Source organism: Entelurus aequoreus, linkage group LG02 (assembly GCF_033978785.1).
Source record: "Entelurus aequoreus isolate RoL-2023_Sb linkage group LG02, RoL_Eaeq_v1.1, whole genome shotgun sequence".
NCBI classification, from domain to species: Eukaryota; Metazoa; Chordata; class Actinopteri; order Syngnathiformes; family Syngnathidae; genus Entelurus; species Entelurus aequoreus.
In genome coordinates this window covers 73,408,186-73,430,224 of record NC_084732.1, presented here as the reverse complement: position 1 = coordinate 73,430,224, position 22,039 = coordinate 73,408,186, and the positions used below count along the sequence as shown (strand labels likewise).

The window sequence follows — 22,039 nt, the reverse complement described above, 5'->3', positions numbered from 1 at the left end:
CCTTCCCAGCAGGGGGTTATGACGCCTCCTGTCAACTCCTCACAGGAAGTCTGCAGTGGCAGACAGTTTAGGGCACTACAGATCACAGAGTTTGCACTCGCAGCAGTGACAGGTTGGCCTCTTTTACTCCCTGTGTCATAAGCCTGAGTTTGCATCTCCATATTAATAATATATGTTTCTGTGCACTTCGGGAACATGTCGACAAAAACAATAACGCACACACACACACACACACACATACACACACACATGCACACATGCTCTCGGCATTGAGTCAGGTTCGAGCCTTGAGGTTTGAGGTTGATTTTATTGGCAGCTGAAAACTCTCGCATACAATACTGTCTTTCTTTTCAAACACATACACACAAGCAAAGGCCCTGACTATCCCAAGCTGCCTACGGCTGAAAGAAGATGAATAACATGGGAAACAGTAAAATAAATCAGCATGGGACACTACTCCAAGTATGTCATCTTTTCCATAAACACTGGCGGCATTATCTTACCAGTTTGGCTTGGAGTGCATTGAAGCAACAGTGCCTCTGCAATTAGTTATTAATGATACTGACACTTATAATGGATAACATACCAGTTATGTTTGTTGAGAAAGAATGCAGACTTCACTAGGGATGATGTTTGATAAGAAATTATCGAGTTCGAGCCTATTATCGAATCCTCTTATCGAACCGATTCCTTATCGATTCTCTTATCGAGTCCAAATAGGTTGTTGTATATGGAAAAAAAAAACACACAATATTTGGTTTAACAAAAGCTCACTTTTATTATATAAGAAAAAAATAAAATCTAATAAATAAATAAATATTGACTGTTACCCCCCTAAAAAAATTAAATAAAATAAAATAAATATTGACTGTTGTTACCCAAAGTATATTAAGTGGGATTTTTCAGAAAAACAAATATATACAGTAACACAAAAACAACCTGTCTCTGTGATCACTATAGGTGTATAAATAATACTGTAGTGTTAAGTAAAATCAGTCCCTTGGGCACAAAACTGAAAATAATAAAGCTCTCCAAAAAGTGCACTTCTGCTGCTATTTGACATAACTGTTTGTTATGATGCTTTGACATTTTTGCACTTTATTTCTTTATTGAAAGAAAATTCTATGAAGAGAAAAGTTGTTTGCAAATGTGGTTACAATGCTAAAAAATGAAAAGTTGAAGCTAAAAAAAGAAATACACTTTATTGAGTTAACATTATTTCTTTATAAGGGGAAAGATGTGATGTTATGAGCTAGGGAATATAACAACTACACTACCCAGCATGCAACGGGAGTGACGAGCATGTGCGGTAGCCCCGAAAAGTGTTGTTGCATGTCACCACCCGGCAGCTAAGAATGAGGTTATGAGCACGCTGTGAAAGTAAACGTCAAGAACTCAGCCAACACGCCTCGTCTGCATTATTTATAATTAGACAGACAACACATCTACAGTGTGATTTTGTTTTGTTTACAAGGAAAGAAAAACAAAAGTTAAAAAAGGGAGATGTCATATATGTATGTGCTGCGGTTCCTTTAAGAACGTTGCGACAGCTGCCGTAAAGGAGGTGCGTTGCTAGCCTGGTTGCTATGTTTCCGGTTGGTCGTAAAAATGTTCGTCATGTGTTTGTACCCTGCTCAAATCTCTCAGTAAAGTTATTCCTTGGATTATACCTTTTGTTTTGAACTTTATTACACATTGGAGCGCTTTTTCACGTCCATTTTTTTCCTGCTTTCGCTATCTGCGCCTAATGACTGAGCTACGTGACGTAATTTCTTGTGATGTCCCACGGAGCATTTCTGGTCGGGACGGGATTCGAATAAAGAATCAACTCTTTTTCTTTACTATAGTGGTCTTGATAACGGGTACCGGTTCTCAAAAAGGGATTTGAAAGCTGAGGACTCGGTTCTTTTCTTATCGAACAACCGGGAAAACCGGTTTCGAGTATCATCCCTAGACTTCACCAGTGGCAGGCCGTGCGTTTCTCACCTATGATAAATGATAAATAATAAATGATGAATGAGTTATACTTGTATAGCGCTTTTCTACCTTCAAGGTACTCAAAGCGCTTTGACAGTATTTCCACATTCACCCATTCACACACACATTCACACACTGATGGCGGGAGCTGCCATGCAAGGCGCTAACCAGCAGCCATCAGGAGCAAGGGTGAAGTGTCTTGCCCAAGGACACAACGGACGTGACTAGGATGGTAGAAGGTGGGGATTGAACCCCAGTAACCAGCAACCCTCCGATTGCTGGCACGGCCACTCTACCAACTTCGCCACGCCGTCCCTACCTAGACTATCAGCGATGTCCTACTTAGTCCGACTTCACCTCTCAAAATACCGTAATTTATGTCACCACATGGACACGGCTGGATATACTATACAGAAACCCACTTGCACAATACTGGGATTGAATCCCCTCAACAGTGGACGAAACGGTCTATTTTTCGGCGCATTTAACATTCAATAAACCCGCTTCAGCAATTAAAACATACTGTATCTTACGTGGTACTGTCAAAGTGAAAACATGAAAAAATTAAGAAATAATATATTTGAACTCAGAATTTGTAGCACCCATTCAACGCCGTATAAGCCAATGGTACCGCTCGTAGTCAGTAGTTGGTCATAGTCGGTTGATTCATGTGAAAGTCGCGGGCAAACCATTCCGGTGTTGGCTGACCTCGTCTCACAAGACATAGTTTCTCTAAAGTATCCTTCTTGAAAATGGCCTTGCAAATATACATCTGCCACCTAATCAACATTTTGCTCTAGTTCTTTCTGAGTTTCCTGTGGCTTTCTACGGCCTGTTTTCGCAACTTGTGATTGGATACTCACTTGGGACTCCCAAGTGAGTATCCAATCACAGCGTGAGGCCAGCTAGAAGGCCTGACTGACAACAACTCGTGATCTGATTGGCTATGGCTATTGTCTATCAACTGTATGTGTCCATTCACTTACAGTGCATAGACGCCTGCATTGTTGATTCTGATTCAACATTAGCTAGCTGAATTCTGATTGGATACAAACTCTAACCTAAATACAAGAGCATTGTTAGGAGCATAATACGACATGACGAGAATATGAATACTTTTAGATATTAAGGGAAAGTAAATTAAACATTACTTTTATCTTTAATTATGATCTTCAATTATGCTGGTTATGTTAGGCCAGCAGAGAAGGCCTTGCTGGCCCTTACCACTGGAATATACTATGTGAACAATTGTTCAACTCTGCCAGTCATTGCTTTTAAAATAGGATGTAAAGTCCCTATGGACAAAAGTCTTAACCCTTTTTTTATTTGAATCAATCAGAAGTTGGACAAGGAATCTAAATTTTTAAATCAAAATCTTCTTCATCTTAATCACTTTAGAATACTTTATACTTCCAACTTTATTGGAACAGTTGTAGCTCCAGCATGACAGTGTTTGGTGTGGAACAATGTTCTTTTCAATAAATATGCACAAATTCCCCAAGACACACTTCAACATCTTGAAGAACTTCTATCAAGAAGAGTGGGAGCTTTTTTTTTAAAAGTTAACTTTACATTTGCTTTCATCTCGACTTCATTTTAGGGATGGGCATTTTACAATGTTTCCATAAATAACGATGGGGAAAATGTACAAGAATATGAATAGACTATTATTTTGTAATAACAGAGAAGTTCCTCAACTTTCCATGCACTAGCTAATATAATTTCCGACCTCAAACTAGTTGAGACTTGGATTGCACAATAACGACCAAATACAATACAACTTATATACATTTGGTAAAAAATAGAGCTTTTAATACTATTACTATCTCATGATAATGCATGTTAATGACACAGTCCAGCTGTGTCGCAGTTAGGAATGTATATGTCAAGATTTTATCGATACCAATACCAATATCGATATTCTCAACGATACCAGTATTCATTGGTACAGAATATTGATATAAAGAAAATATGTAAAAAAATAAGTTGTACAAGATGTCAGTTATATCTTGTAAAGACCACACGGATCCATCAATGTGTTTTTATTAATAACAGTTACACTCAGCTGGAAATAAGATTTATGTACGGCATTCATGTGCAGAGCACATACCTTTTATATGATACTGTACATCATAAAAAATATATCATATAAATGGATAACAAAATATGGATAGCCGTTTAATTTGTTTTAGAATCTTAATGATCCTACTGGACCGACCCAATTAAAAAATGCCGGTACTTGTTATACATCACCTACCTAGGTTCCATTCTAGAGGCTAACCTTTCCTGTGACAAAATGGCAACCAAGGTAATCAAAAAGGTTAACCAACGAACGAGATTTCTCTACAGAATTTCCTCTCTGGTCAACAAAAGCACCTTGAAGATTCTGGCGGGAACTCTCGTTCAACCCTTTTTCGATTATGCATGCACCTCCTGGTACCCTAGCACCTCCAAAACCCTCAAATCTAAACTCCAAACATCTCAGAACAAGCTAGTCAGGTTACTTCTAGACCTCCACCCCAGATCCCACCTCACTCCTACCCACTTCTCTAAAGTGGGCTGGCTCAAGGTGGAGGACAGAGTTAAACAACTTGCACTGAGCCTAGTCTATAAAATCCGCTACACCTCCCTGATACCGAAGTACATGTCAAACTACTTCCTTAACGTAAATGACCGCCATAACCACAACACCAGGGGGTGCTCCACTAACCAGGTTAAACCCAGATTCCGAACTAACAAAGGTCTTAACTCATTCTCTTTCTATGCCACATCAATGTGGAATGCGCTCCCAACAGGTATAAAAGAAAGGGCATCTCTATCCTCCTTCAAAACCGCAATAAAAGTTCACCTCCAGGCAGCTACAACCCTAAACTAACACCCTCCCCGGATTGCTAATAATCAAATGTAAACAATCAAATGCAGATACTTTTTCTTTTTCTTATGCCGTCTGATCTCTCTCTCTCTCTCTCTCTCTCTCTCTCTCTCTCTCTCTCTCTCTCTCTCTCTCTCTCTCTCTCTCTCTCTCTCTCTCTCTCTCTCTCTCTATGTCCACTACTTGATGTCCATACCCCCCCCACACCCCTGATTGTAAATAATGTAAATAATTCAATGTGATTATCTTGTGTGATGACTGTATTATGATGATAGTATATATGATAGTATATATCTGTATCATGAATCAATCTAAGTGGACCCCGACTTAAACAAGTTGAAAAACGTATTCGGGTGTTACCATTTAGTGGTCAATTGTACGGAATATGTACTTCACTGTGCAACCTACTAATAAAAGTCTCAATCAATCAATCAATAGTCCCAGTGACAAGTGAGCCACCACATCCTCAAGGCAATGTAGCATCCTCGCTAGTGGCTAATGTCCCTCCACAGTGTAAAGCCACTTCTAAATCACTAATCCCATAACAGCAAAAAAAACTATGCTTCCTACAAGATATATGATCACTGGAGGATGAGAAATAGCTAAACATGCTACACTACACACTGTAAGAGGATGCAATAAGCCATGTTAACTGCCAAGATAGAGCCTTTGAATGTAAACAGAGGTGGCTGGATTGATACTGAGTAACGATATTAAATATAGTATCGGTATATCAGGGTTTCTACAGGTATCTACAAATCTAATTTAATGCTTTTTCGTGCCATTTTAATGCAACTTAAAACAAATGTAATGCCCATGTCCTACTATTGATCGTTATTATCCATTCAACCATCCATTTTCTATCGCTTGTCCCTCCCGGGGTCGCGGGGGTTGCTGGAGCCTATCCCAGCTGCATTCAGGTGGAAGAAGGTACATAGTCAAAAGCATACTTGTCTGTATAGACAAAATTGTAAGCATTTGGCAATGATAATGTTGAACAGTTGTGGCCAAATTAAGCACTCATGTCATCACAACATATAATAATATAATGCAAGTAACCCTTTCAAACGCAACACACATATTTTTCATTTCTGTAACATTTTTAAACATTGTAATTGGAATGTCAATAACGTAGTTATCCTAAATAAGTAAACAAACACCAACCTATAATAAACTCTCTATATTTGTCGGCAAAAATTGCTTTTCAATAAATATTGAACATCTTGAAGTGCAGTTTTTTGTTGTCTTTTTTGTTGCCAATTGCAATTGTATGATTTTTTGAATGCCTCTGCACAACATATTCAATGCTTTTCCAATCCATTTAAGGCCTTCAGTTTTGTAAAATACATTTAGTGACTTTTACTGCTTTTAAAGGACCCGCGGAAACCCTGCATATGGTTGATACTACAATGATTAGATGGGTATTTTTTATAGTTACAAAATTGTTTTTTTCCGCCGTGTTTGTAATTTATGACAAACTGAAGAAATAAGTCTCTGGACACAGGATAACTTTAAAGACAACAATCAAAGGTTTTATAGCAGAGAGCAATAGTAGTTTTTGCTTTTGTTTAGTTATTTTTCCACTATCGACTTTACACATTTTGGTAAAAACATTGCGTATAACAAAAGGAAGTACTGTTAGGAAATAATTTTAATATTTCATATTGGTACAACACCATCATGTGTTTTTGTGTGATTAAAATTGTGATCAAAAATGTAATAATTTAATGATTTGAAATGTTTAAGTATCATTATCAGCATTGTTATGACCAATACTGCCCCTGTACTAACTTGGTATTGGGTCGATCAATTTGTAATATTGCCCAAAACTAATGTAAAGTATCCAAACAACGGAAGAATATGTGTGTATTATATTTTAACACAATTGTAGATTGAACCATGTTACAACAGAAAGTAACCAGATGTTAACAGTAAATTAGCAAGTCACGTTATTAATAGCTTCGACATAAAAATATAAAAAGAAATGATGCAATATTTTATCGCGTTCGTCAGCAGCCGAATTAGGAGTCTTTGTAACCTGTTTTAAAATGGTTCTATTATCATTTATATATATATATATATATATATATATATATATATATATATATATATATATATATATATATATATATATATATATTAGGCCATATCTCCTATCCCGAGTTGAGACTGAATCAACAGTGCCTCTGTTGGTTTCAGATAAGTACTGCACATTTTGCATCAATTGATTCAACACATGGCTAATCAGCAATCATGTGTTTCACACATTCGAAAAATTTCCCTATGGGAACTGATTACGTTGCACATCTTTACTTCTTGATAAAATGGCCAACTGTCAAAAACGTTTATTGTTTATGTATGAATGCAAATAAAGTAACCAATAATGTAGATTTATGATAGAAATGCAAACTGATATCATACGTTTCTAGACTATCGTTTATTGTTCGGAGGACTGTTATAACCATTAGAGGGAACATATTGTCTTTCTGCTGGGTAAAGGCAGTCAGTCATTGGAGACAAAACAGCAGAAAGAATGATTGCAGATGCACAAAGATCTAATAACCAAACTAATGCTTTTTACAAATGTGCGCACATGCTCAGACAAGTCCTTATTGCACCAGGCTTTTCAGAGATATTTTTAGGATGTCAGGAACTAATTTGGGCCGTCACGCTGAGTCACTTGGCCGAATAGAATGAGTGGGATTCAGCAAGGCGTGTGTATTATGATATAATAGTGTGGGTAGTCACATGCAGGCAGGTTAATAAAAAAAACAAAAAAACAATCATGTCAACATAAAATAAATAATATCGGTGCATTGAACTGTGTTAAAAATGTGTTTTCATGTGTCTTCTGAATGGTCTTCGAAATGTTTCCTCAAGTGGTCTGTTAAGTGTCATGATCTGTTGCCCGTACCATAGTTTGTTTACGTTTGATTTCACTTGTTGACTTAGTTGTGTTTCAGCACCCCTGTTTTGTGTCTCCTTGGTTGCAATGGCTATTCATTGTTTTCACCTGCCTCTGATTAGTGTTCGGGAAGCTCACCTGCTCCCGGGCACTAATCAGAGAGCTATTTAGTCTTGCCTTTCGCCACACTCGGTCTGGTGCTTTGGTTTGCTTCCATGCAACAGTTTACGTCGATTACCCTTTGGATCCCTGAGCTAAGCTTTGTCTTGTGCGTTTCCTTGTTAGCTATTCCGTTAGCTCCCCATGATATAGGCATTCCCCGTGCAATTGGCACGCTCTTCTTGTGTTTGTTTGTTTTTCCTGCCTGAATTATGAATATTAAATAATTTTGTTACCTGCACACTGCATCCAGAGTTCCGTCTACCTTTTTGGGAGAACAATCAGCACATCACCATGCGACCGCGACGTAACATTAAGTATAACACTCACTACGTTTCCATGCCCTAAATTAGTTTGATCTCTCAAATATTTTATTTTTTTGGTATTTTCACACCTACATGTGAAGTCCAAGCGTCCATGCACTCTCTCTAATGCGAGTCTTGGTCATATGCCGTACACTGGGAGGCGCTTACCTTTTTTAGTGTGGATAAATGTATTTATTTTCCGGTTGACCTATGACGTCACTAGGCGTCTGTCGCTCCTAACAACTTAACAGCTCTGTTGTGATATCTACGCATTATTGACACAGATTACAAATATTACGTCTCTAATGGCTATGTTGATATTAAATAGCAGACAGCATCAAGAAATTATCTTAGATTGCGCTACGAACATGAGTTTTTTCAAAGGAATTTTCGGATGGAGAATAGGGGAAACAAAACTTTCAAATGTCTCCGAGTTCCTGATACGGCTCTGTGGATTGATGGAAGGAGTTTTAAGTCTGAAGGAAATAAACGTTCGTGCCGCGGCTGATATTGTTCCAATGAGGTTGCCGTTGTTCTGGACTATCTTGCCAGTTGTGTGGAATACAGAGTTATGGTTAATCAGTTTAATCGTGCAAATGCAGTGTGAAGAGGTTTGTTTGTGTACGCTTTAAGATTCGCCTTTAATATACCGTATTTTCATGACCATAGGCCGCACCGGATTATAAGGCACACTGCCGGTGACGGGTCTATTCCGGTCTTTTTTCATACAAAAGGCGCACCGGATTATAAGGTGCATTAAAGGGGTCATATTATGATTTTTTTCCAAATGTAAAACACGTCCTTGTGGTCTACATAACATGTAATGGTGGTTCTTTGGTCAAAATGTTGCACAGATAATGTTTTACAGACCATCTTCAAGTCACTTTCTGACAGTCGTTTCAGGATGCGCCGTTTTGTGGGCGGTCTTATTTACGTGGCTCACCTTCGGCAGCGTCTTCTCCCCGTCATCTTTGTTGGAGCGGTGTAGCGTGCAAGGACGGGAGTGGAAGAAGTGTCAAAAGATGGAGCTAACTGTTTTAATGACATTCAGACTTGACTTAAATCAATAACGGAGCAGCATCTTCTCATCCGTGGCTCACTAGTGCAAGAACGCCAGAAATGTGTCCCGTGAAAAACCGCCCGACCGGAACTCTCTAATAACTAAAGTTCTGTGGTTGAATTATGTAAACCAATTACACTGGTAGTTTTTAGCGCTTCCATAGCGGTATATAAGTTAGAACTTTACGCTCATTTCTTATATTAGAAATGGCAACAGCAGAGGGTGAATGTCCCATAACAAGAAGATAGTGAAAAAAAAGAAGCTTACTGCATTGGCACGGACTACAGTGGCGGACGTGTGCAAATTTGCAGGACTTATGCAGATCTCAAATACACATCAGCAGATACCAGAAGGCAAGAAATGTTGGTTTTCCATAATATTGTGAAACGAAACGCCAGATAATATGTCTGCTAATGGGTACCATTTTGCGGTCCTTATACACACACCATAGTAATACTTGTATCTCTGACTACGGTAGCCGGAATGCGCCGACAATCCATCAAGCTGTGCGGCTTGAAAGTCACGCTAAAACATTTTGACAGATTTTTGAGTGCCTTGTGTAATGTTCTTTATTTTCAATGGGGCATTTAAAGTTTTGGTGTTGTTTACTGGCGTCATATTGCAGTCTACATGTATCTCTTATGTGTGACTACCATCTACTGGTCACACTTATCGTTACACCATGTACCAAATAAAATTGCATGGAGGTCGGTAAGCACAACCAGAATTATTCTGTACATTAGGCGCACCGAGTTATAAGGCGCACTGTTGATTTTTTAGAAAATGAAAGGATTTTAAGTGCGTCCTATAGTCCGAAAAATACGGTACCTGTTTCGTTCCCTTTCATCTTATTCGTATTTTGTTCGGGAGTTCAGCAATCTACATATCCTTTTGCTACCTTCTTAGATAAAGCTTTCTTTTTTCGCCGATCGATGCACTTTAAAATGTTCTATTCTTTTACTTTGTGAAGCAAACAAACAGTCTCCTCTTCAGTACAATTGTTGCTTATGTTTTTATTGAATGGTGTCTGCTCCTGGGTTACATCCCACGCGTTAAGACTGGTGCATGCACAATATCAACGGTCCCCTCCGGCAGTGGAGAGATTTGGTTTTTAATCGTATACTCCAGGTGTGTTAGTCCGACATTACAAAAACCGAACACAATCAGATTAAGGTGTTTCCATGGGTTGTAGGATGCTTACAGTAGAGCCGAACTATTTGAGAAATCGGACTAATTTAGTGCATGGACACATATTGAATGATTCTGCACTATTGTCCTGGTTTGTAGTGGGCACAATGTGCAGTTCCAGACCCTCGCTTACGGCCAGACGGATCTGCTTGTGACTATAAATTTATTATTAAAATTCTGCCTGCGAGACAGCTTTTCTCTAAACGAGAAGTATATTCACGTTTTAATCTAGTGAGATCGTGTGACATGTCAGACCTCTATTAATAATACAACATGAGCGCCTTTGTAATGTCTTGAATAAATGTGACATCATCATTCTTGCTAATGAGACAAAAAACTGCAGAGAAATGTCATAGTGCCAGGTGCACAGAACTGTGGCTCAACATTAGGGGGCGGACGTGAGCTGGCAGGGGTTTATTGCTGTAGACGTTCTACAGAGAAGAAGAAGTACAACTTAAATAAAATAAAGATTTTTACAACAAAGTATCAGATATTGTTCCTGCGTAAAAGTGCTGTGTTATCAACACATTGCGTAAGTCCAACAGTTTTTAGCATGTCTTTATTTCACACATTTACTCTAGTTTTTCTCCAAATAAAGGGAAGACAACAATTGTTTTTTAGTGTTATAAAAAAAATTGCTTTTAAAAGCAACATTTTTACATTAAAAACGGACCTATTGTCATGCCATGATCTGTCACATCAGATCATGCCTTGTATTGAGTTTGTTGGCGTTTTCCTGTGTTTAGTGTCTTAGTTCCGGTTTAACGCTCTTATTTTGGTCGTTTTTTCCTGTTTTGTTTGTGCAGCTTCACTGCCGCCTCTGAGCGTCTTCTTCTCGCAGCTGTTTTTATTTTGTAATTGTGGCAATTTAAAGTTGCGCCTTCGCTGCTAGCCTTTGTAAGGACTTTGTGTACACACCTCCTGCTGCACGTTTTTACCCGTGAGTTTTTGCTGTTCTCCAGCATTCCGTTGTGTTTCTACCCTGATTAGTTTAGTTACGTTTTGCATAGCCTTGCCTATGCTTTCGTACCCTTCCTAGCGGCACTAGTCTTTTGTTTATCTGAGCCATTAAATACCTTTTTACCTGCACGTTGCCCCCTCGGCTTTCTACATCTTGGGAACACGCTAAATTATCGTTGTCCTGCGACCCGAGCGCCACACCAACTTTCCCTACATTTTGGTGGGGTTAGAGCGTTTTTGTGTATTTGGGATCTACAACAGTCCTGGAAATTTGAAATCAAACCATGGAGACATTGATGAGATATTTATAAAACAATGTTTTTGCAGCTGAAACCAACAACTACAAAAAAACATAGATTATGTAATACACAACATCCATTTACTATCGCCGATAAGTTATTAGATATACTGTAATTGTTTCCCCCAACACATTCCCTTTTTTTAAACAGGAAGTGAACTTAATGTAAACATGTAAAAGTAATGGTGCGAATGTACTATCAAACGTATAAATGTATGAGTGTAAAATCGTAAAATCAAAAACATTTGTTTCTTCTGACTCCTTTTCAGATATGTTTAAATTTGCAAATACAACCTCATGATGTTCCTTATGTAACTTACTACTATCCATTTGTAATTTTCCCCATTAGTGACGTCAGCGGATATACCCATATATGGTATGAATTTACCCTAAGTGCTTTTGCCCCAGTCTGCCGTTGTAGTCCGACGCTGTAGTCAATAAGTTCTTTCTTTTTTGCTCTCCTCTTGTTGTGGGGCAGACTTGCTCGTACATGCACATGCATCCTCTGCTGTTGCCATTTCTAATATATAGTAGCATGTAGTTCTAACTTAATCTGTCAGTAGACTCGATATAGAAGCACTAAGAACTACAACATGGCTGACAGGAAAAAGAAGCAGTCGAAATGGGGTTATATAAATAAGACCGCCAACAAAACAACGCAATCTGAAGAGGCAGTCGGAAAGCGGCTTGAAGATGGTATGTTAAACATAATCTATGCAAAGTGTTGACCAAAGAACCACCGTTACATGTTATGTAGACCACAATCAATCAATCAATCAATGTTTATTTATATAGCCCTAAATCACAAGTGTCTCAAAGGGCTGTACAAGCCACAACGACATCCTCGGTACAGAGCCCACATACGGGCAAGGAAAACTCACCCCAGTGGGACGTCAATGTGAATGACTATGAGAAACCTTGGAGAGGACCGCATATGTGGGTAACCCCCCCCCCCCTCCCCCCCCCCCCCCCTCTAGGGGAGACCGCAAGAAAGTGGTTTAATTGTAGTAAGTTTTAAGTGAATAATTTTATTTTTGTAGAATAATTATCATTTCTAGTTCGAAAGTTCAGAAGAGGCTAACACAAACACAGAAACGTTGTGGAACAAAAACATTTTAAAAACCCATTTGGAGTCATGCAGTGTTTTAATAACACAATACTCTTCTCGAAGAAAAGCTCTGTTACTTTGTTGTACAAATCCTACCTTTTTTCTTTTAATTAAAGTTTGTTGAAGTACCACTGATAGTCACACACACACTGCATTTGACCCATCCCCTTGTTTCACTCCCTGGGAGGTGAGGGAAGCAGTGAGCAGCAGCGGTGGCCGCGCTCGGGAATCATTCTGGTGATTTAACCCCCAATTCCAACCCTTGATGCTGAGTGCCAAGCAGGGAGGTAATGGGTCCCATTTTTATAGTCTTTGGTATGACTCGACTGGGGTTTGAACTCACGACTTACCGATCTTAGGGCAGACACTCTAACCACAGGTTAGATGTCAGATGGCAACAAGCACCTGTTAGCTTACGTATGGCCCTCCCTTCCCACCTCCACAGTGAGCCAGAGTACTATGCGCCTCTCCGCATACCAGTTTATTGTCTGATGAGCAAGAATGATGACATCACCCTTACATTGAAGACATACAGTATGTAGGAAGTCATGGCGCATAATAAATGTTTCTGCAAAAATTATATATTAAGGTTTGCACAATCAGAGGGTAGGCTCAACTATCCGCAGCCTCAGCTCAAGTCTCTGCCTTGTATTTTTGAGGAAAAAAACTTTTGTCTTCGTAAAGCTCATCAAGCAGCTGCCAATTTTTGGATTGAACATCTTGGAGTTGTTATACAGTGTTATTGTTTAAAGCAAAGAAATACAATTTCAATCAATGCGACATTCTGTCACCTCATTTGTCCTCTCAAAATGTTTGACTCCTGATATACTCCTTTCAGTGGTGTGCCGTCAGGGCCAGCAAGGCCTTCTCTGCTGGCCTAACATAACCAGAAATCATGATCATAATTAAAGATAGAATTATTTTTTTAATTTACCTTCCCTAAATATCTAAAAGTATTCATATTCTCTTCATGTCATATTATGCTCCTTCTAGTGCTGTTGTTTTTAGGTTATTTTTTTATCCAATCAGAATTCAGCTAGCTTATGTTGCCATGCTGTACCAAATCTGCCTGGGGCCTTCAGAATCAACAATGCTGGCGTCTGTGCACTGTAAGTGAACGGGCACATACAGTTGATGGATAATTGCGATAGCCAATCAGATCACGAGTTGTTGTCAGTAAGGCGTGACATTTACGCGTCCTGCGATTGGATACTCACTGGTTTGAACCGAGGCGGAGCTATGCAGATCAGCAGAGCCACACCCGGGTCCGTTAGCAGATGAATTTGAGAACACATACAGTTGATAGACAGTTTTTGATAGCCAATCAGATCACAAGTTGTTGAGAGTAGCCTATCTAGGTAGCCTGATGTTAACGAGACTGTGATTGGATACTCACTTGTCATTCCAAAGTGAGTATCCAATCACAAGTTGCAACTTAGCAGGAAGCGGGAAGTGTTGACCCACAAAGAAGGAGAACAAAACGTTGATTAGGTGGCAGATATATATTTGCAAGGCCATTTTCAAGAAGGATATTTAAACAGAAACTACATCTTGCTCAGCTGTTCCGGCGATGAAATGGGGAAATCTCATAATTTCCACTCGAATCATCCAACTACGAGCGGTACCACTGGCTTATACGTCGCCGAATGGGTGCTACAAATTGTGAGTTCAAATATTAGATTTCTTTATTTTTTCACGTTTAATATGTTTTTTGCAATTTTAATTTTGACAGTACCACATAAGATATGTTTTAATTGCTGATGCAGGTTTATTTATTTTTAAATGTGCCAGAAAATAACCCATTTTGTACACTGTTGGTGTGTTTCAATGCTCAGTAGTGCGTAAATGTGTTTCTACAGCATTGGTCATGTGGTGACATAAATCATGGTATTTTGAGAGGTAATCATTGAAGTCGGACATCACAGAAGGCCTAGGTGGGAAACGCACGGCCCGCCACTGACTCCTTTCAAAATTGGGGGTTGACTCAGGTTTCCATGGTAACAGCTTCTCTGCTGGTTTATTAAGATGAGATTGTGGAATATTGCTGCTCGCAAACACCTCACACCCTCAGGTCAGGGCTATATTGTGGGACCATGCATGTGTGTGAGAATTGAAAACTAATTACTAAAACTGTTATACATTATGATAGACTATAATAATTATATAATAGTTAGCGTGCATAAATATAATGAGAAGATCAAAACACGTGATTTCATCGTGCATGCTGTGTAGAATTAAAAGTATTACATTCCCTCAGAACATGTTAAAAAGATTTGAGAATAATGCATAAAAACATTTGTACCAAAGTTTAAAAGACAATATCAAATAATAGGAGTGCTTAAAAAATTGTGCTTTATTCTGATTCTAAATTGACTCTAAATTTTCATGAATAGATTTTATTGAAACATTTATTTTCATTTTAAGAATCTATTTTTATATAAACATTGGTAGGCCATCTCCGCACTTACTCGCTGCACGTGAACATCGTACTCCGGTAGCGAAGAGGAGCTTTTGTGACCTGTAGCCTGTTTTGAAAAGGTTTTATTACAATTTTATTTCCAAATATTTTACTTCAAGAATCGATTTGAATCGAGATTCAATTGTAAATCCAATCGTCACGCCCCAAAAATTGTTGCAAGAATCACATTTCTAATACATATGTATTTTACTTTATCATTATTCGTTTTTACACAACCAAACAAAAACTTGGCCACAATAATATTTTGATATCCTTTCGTCACAAATATTTGTTTGAGTAAGTCAATAGCTCATAATAAGTAAACAAACCAGTTCTTTAGCTTTTGGTCCACAAAACCCTCCTGTGTCCAATAACTTATTTAGTTTTTAAACCATACTGTATTTTATATTTACACGATATATTTGAACAGCACAACAAAAACAGACGGATGTTTGTAAAAGTAAACATTGAAGAAAATTGAAATATAATCACCTCATTACGCTAGTATTGATTCAGTGCGGATTAGGGTTGTACGGTATACCGGTATTAGTATTGTAACGTGATACTAACTAATCATATTCTGTACTATACCGCCTCTGAAAAGTACCGGTCCTCCACCCCCCGCACTCCCGTCGTCACGTCGTGTCATTGCTGGTTTACGAGCAGAGGAGCATGTTCGGCAGTGCACAATCACGGAGTACTTACAAACAGACACAGTGTGTGAACAGAAAAGTGAGAACGCACGCATTTTGGCTTAAACACTAAAGATAAAGGTGAAGTTATAACACTGAACCGCCCACCGGAAGAGGTGCTTTAAAACATGGCTAGCTAGCTAGCGGCTAAAGACCAGCCACAGTCTGCAGTGTTTTAGCTACTTCTAAATCACTAATCCTCACCTCCATGGCGATAAATGAAGTAAGTTTCTTACAAGTATCATCCCTAGCTAAACATGCTTCACTACACACCGTAGTTCACCGGCGTCACAATGTAAACAAACGCCATTGGTGGATCTACACCTAACATCCACTGTAATGATACAAAGTACATGAGTGTATCTAGTCGATACTACTTTGATTACACCGATATTTTTTGGCATCACATCTTCTTTCGTTTTTTTTTAAATGTATATTATGTTTACAAAATATGTCCCTGGACACATGGGGACTTTAAAAATTACCAATGTATGATCCTGTAACTACTTGGTATCGGATTGATACCCAAATTTGTGGTATCATTCAAAACTAAAGTAAAGCATCCAAACAACAGAAGAATACATTATTATTATATTTTAACAGACGTGTAGATAGAACATGTTAAAACAGAAAATAAGCAGATATTAACAGTAAATGAACAAGTAGATTAATAATCTATGTTTACAGTTTGTCCCTCGTAATGTTGACAAAATAATAGGATAATAAATGACACAATATGTTACTGCATACGTCAGCAGCTAAATTAGGAGCCTTTGTTTGCTTACTTATAGGGACGGCGTGGCGAAGTTGGTAGAGTGGCTGTGCCAGCAATCGGAGGGTTACTGGGGTTCAATTCCCACCTTCTACCTTCCTAGTCACGTCCGTTGTGTCTTTGGGAAAGACACTTCACCCTTTGCCTCTGATGGCTGCTGGTTAGCGCCTTGCATGGCAGCTCCCGCCATCAGTGTGTGAATGTGTGTGTGAATGGGTAAATGTGGAAATACTGTCAAAGTACTTAGAGCAGGGGTCTCAAACACGCGGCCCGGGGGCCAATTGCGGCCCGCGAGACGTTATTTTGCGGCCCCCACCTTAATATGACAGTTTTATGTTTGTGCGGCCCGCAAGTTTTAAATGAATGGCGCTTGATAGTGTTGTGTCGTTCGCGAACGATTCGTTCGAACGAACGAATCTTTTGAGTGAACGTACTGAACCGAATCACTTCATGAACTGATTCGTTCCTTTCTCAGTTCAGTTGAGCTCCGCCACGACCATGCCGGTATGAGTGGAACTGGCGCATTCTGTGACTCACTGAACCCTCGACGTCGGCGAACAACGCAGCCAATGAGAGGGCAGGGGGAGGGACTGAGCGAATGATTCGTTCAACGCGGATTAACGACATGAATCACTCAGTGAATGACAACGCTCTCACTCTCTGCTCTGCTTGCCCCAATGCCGCGAGTGATTCTTCTTCCGGTCGCAGGGATATGTTTCATGCCATTGGCATCCGTTCTCCATTAATTCTCCAAGCTAACGGCTAATGTTGACTCAAGCCACATGAAAACAAACACACGTCCCCATTATCTCAACACATAAAGTTATGAGAGTAGACTAGTAGAGGAGACAGAAAGAAAGTCAGTGCAGGCTGAGCAGCAGCGACGCGAGGGGGAGGGGCGGGGGGTAAAGTGTAGGGCAGGCTGTTTTGAGAAGATTTAAAATAAAAATAATAACTAATGTATGTAAACATACATAGGCTTGTATTTACACAGTTATTGTAATAAAAATAAATTTCTCTTTGGGGATCAATTCTGATTCATATTATTATTATTATTATTATTAGTATCCCTTCTACTGCAACTGTTGTTGATTTTTATATTATTTAAGCTATTTATTTTCTTTTTTATTGCATATTTAAGTTGATATTTCCATTTTTATATTTTTAAATGTAAGCTACAGAAATTTTAGTTTTAATGTTGGCATTTCTGGCACTTGGTTTAGTATTTGTTTTGTTTTATTTAAGGTAGCCTATTTATTTTCTTTTTGTTTGCACATTTAAGTTGATATTTTCTTTGTTATATTTTTAAACGTAGGCTACAGAACATTTAGTTTTTATGTTGGCATTTCTGGCTCTTAATTTATTTGTTTTATTTTGAAGGTATTTATTCTCTTTATTTATTTATTGTCGCTGAGGACGTGATTCAGGTTCGCGCTGCATTCACTCATTCATTCAGAATCAGGATTCGCGAACCTACTGACACAGAGAAGTGACTGTGGGGAGGAGGACGTCACATTGAGGCTCTCGTTCAGTCACTGTGCTCGTCGTTCATTGGGTGCTGAGGGCTTGTGTCGTTCGCGAACTGACACACACCGAGATCCGCCGCTGGGGAAGCTGTTACTGACTGACTCATGATTCGCTGACCTGCACACAGAACTGCTGCTGCAGAAGTGATTCAGATTCACGTACTGAACTGTGCTGACTGTGGCGCTGTGTCAGTCACTGATTCTAGTGATTCAGTACAGTCAAAAGAACTGCCGATCCCATCACTACTGTGTCGGGACTCGCGTTCACCCTGTTTGCTGCTTCTCCCGCGAATGTCTGCACTGTACTACGCACGCCCCCCCCCCCCCCAACCCCCCCTATTTTTTTTTTTTGGGGGGGGGGGGGGGATCGGTGGACACATTTTTTGAACGAATCAATTTAAGGAACTGATTTCTAGTGATTCAGTACAGTTAAAAGAACTGCCGGTCCCATCACTAGCGCTTGACAGCGTTGTGTGCGGAGCTGAAGGAATCTTCCAATTAAGGTGATGTTAAAAGCTCTCGACAATATCGTGATGACACTGCCTTTAGTGTCCTCTAGAAACTGTCACCACATCATCTTTTTCTCCAGCGTGCCGGCCCAGACACATGTCTATGAGGCCTTTGCAGACACACACGCAAGTTATTGCAAGACATACTTGAGGAACAGCCATACATGTCACACTGAGGGTGGTCATATTTTATTTTATTTATTTTTTAACACTTTTACAAATATGCGCCACACTGTGAACCCACACCAAACAAGAATGACAAACACATTTCGGGAGAACATACGCACCTAAACACAACAGAACAAATACCCAGAATCCTTTGCAGCCCTAACTCTTCCGGGTTCAAAAACAACCCCCCCGCCCCCATCTCCCGAATTCGGAGGTCTCAAGGTTGGCAAGTATGCATTGACGTCACTTGCGTGATGCAAGCAGAGAAACATTTTGCCGCTTTTCCACGACACCCGAACACGCTCTTCCTCCCTCCCTCCCTGCCTGCCTCCCTCGCTCGCCCGCCTGCTCGCTCCGTAAACAGTCCGGGCTTCCAAAGCACTCCGCCGAAGGAGCGAGCGACAATACAAAAGTGTGGTGCACAGTGCTGATACTCCGACAGAGAGTCGCTGGGCGAATCAGACGTGTAACACGTCAGTGGTGATGTTAGCCCATTCGGGGCTAATTGTGCTACCGTAACTGTAAACTCCACGGCGAGACCCCCCCCCCCCCTCCCTCCCGTTGGCAGAGACGATTTTTGATGCAATATTTCTTTGTTGAGCACAGGGGCACCCCGACGTGACTTATTTAATTTCATTTTTATTTATCTCCTTCATTGATGTGCATCTTTGATCGATAGACAATTATACCTCAATTATTCAATTATACATTTATACACCAATGCCTGAGAAGGAGCAGGATGAAGAAAAATCGTATATTCTTCTGCCCCCTTCAACATAATACGTAGTCTTACTTAATGATATCATATAAACCAACAATTACATCCAAATATAACGAAAACAAACAAAAAAACACAAGAAGTGCAAAACTTCAGGATGTACAAACCGAACAAAAAAAAACACAAGAAGTAATATACACCTCACGGGACGATACAAAACAAATACAAAACCAGGCAAAAAATAAGTAAAATAATAAATATAAAGCAAAATGTAAACACTTCTGGCTGTCCATATGATCTTATTGTTCTGTCTTTATATATTTTTTTCAATTGGAATATATTTTTACAGTCTTTTATCTCATTGTGAAGAGAATTCCATAGTTTAACCCCCACCACTGATATGCACATTTGTTTTAAAGTTGTCCTTGAATACTGATGTTGGAAATGACCTTTTCTTCTATGCTCTTCATTCTCAGAAGTGATGACAAACATTTTTTGTAAATTTGCTGGTAATGTTTTACTTTTAGCCTTAAACATGACACATAATGTCTGTAACTTTACTAGCTCCTGTAATTTCAATAAACCCGAATTAATAAATAATATGTTAGTGTGTTCTAAGTAATCTACTTTATGAATAATCCTTATAGCTCTTTTCTGTAGTTGATACAGAGAAAGTTGCGGTGCACAAGGAATACAATTTGAAACGTCATTATACAACTAGACATGCTGAGGAGTATGCATAATACCAGGGAGATGAGAGAGTGAACCGGGTTGCAAATTTTAAAACCAGTCTACTGAGGCAACAAGATTTCGTCAAGAAAGCAAGCGAAAAGAGCAATGCAGCAATCAAAGCTAACTACATGGTGAGTGAGATGGTTGCTAGGGCGGGAAAGCCATTCAAAGAAGGTGAATTCATTAAAAAGTGCATGTTAGATTTTTTTTAAGAAATCTTTTCTTGCGGCCCAGCTTCACCCAGTTTCTGCATCCAGTGGCCCCCAGGTAAATTGAGTTTGAGACCCCTGGCTTAGAGTATCTTGAAGGTAGAAAAGCGCTATACAAGTATAACCCATTTATCATTTATTTATCATTTACTTACTAAAAGACAAGTTGTCTAGTATGATCACTATTTTATTTAAGGACAAACTTGCAATAAGAAACATATGTTTAATGTACCCTAAGATTTTTTGTTAAAATACAGCCAATAATGCAATTTTTTGCGGTCCCCTTTATTTAGAAAAGTATCGAAATAATTTTGGTATTGGGACAACACTCGGGTATCAATCTGCCCATGTCTAGCTTCTTGGCTACACTAATTAATAGTTAGAGGTCACCTTTCAAACTCTCTGACATAAGTGAAAAACATAATTTCATGATTAAATAGGACGAGTATCTCACCATTTTTCTCCCCCAGCAGCAACATGTTGTTGAACCGTGTATCCAAACTGGGCTTGCTTTGGACCTTTGATGATCCTGTGTTTTGTTATGTCAATATTAAAGCAGTCATGAAATCCTGAAGAAACAAAGAAGAAAAACAAATTCAGAAACCACACAGAAATCCAAACAAGCACGCAAAAAAGTAAGAAATGGAACCAAACAAAAATAATGAATGGACCAATCAATACCAAAATATCTTCAACTGTTACTCAAATGTCAGAACATTGATTGCAGAGCTTTTAGGATCAGACAGTTGGTATTTACATTTCAAACTGAATAAGGTTCATGTCTGTCTAAGTTCTTGTTAGAATACAGAGTGTTTATTGAGCCACTTAAGGCACATAATATAATTTTACATCCTAAAAGTATTACTGTACGTTAAATATTGGATGACGTTAATTATATATAATTATTATATTATTAATTAAACTGTTGTGCTTGTCACTAAATAATACGTTGCTGGCAGTAATAGATGAACAAATATATAATATTTCAAGTTAATGAATACTAGTTTATGTACAAATTGAGGAAAAAAATCAGAACAATTACGTCACCTTTCAATGTAGCCTGCTAATGCTAAACGCTAGCTAGCTAACCTAGACTGTGTTATTATTTTGCATGGCATTAGTAATTAACTTCTTTTCACACAGGTGCGAAACTTGGATTGTTAAAATAAGGTGACACAACTTTTACTATGCTGTCAGTCATCATTACATTTGTTGAATATTGTTTTTTTTATAATTTTCAAGTGATTAGCTTACTTTGATTATTGTGGATTTCCGGTATTTCCAGTTTAACTGAGCTAAATTTGGGTTGACACAAGGTTGTCATTTCCATTTTTTATAAAAAGGAAAATAGATCAAAATATGTAATTTAACAAGCGTGAGCATTTTGTCTACTGGTTTAGGAAACCACAGTAACATTTTTTAG

General features: G+C 38.8%; 1 protein-coding gene across 1 annotated transcript in view; it reads right to left on the bottom strand.

The window, feature by feature from the left end:
- itga11a (integrin, alpha 11a) overlaps nt 1-22,039 on the bottom strand; it is a 204,435-nt gene that overhangs the window by 135,947 nt on the left and 46,449 nt on the right. Inside the window, exon 2 of the mRNA XM_062032072.1 lies at nt 21,071-21,185. Coding sequence (XP_061888056.1) covers nt 21,071-21,185 — 115 coding nt within the window. The remainder of the gene's footprint in view (nt 1-21,070; nt 21,186-22,039) is intronic.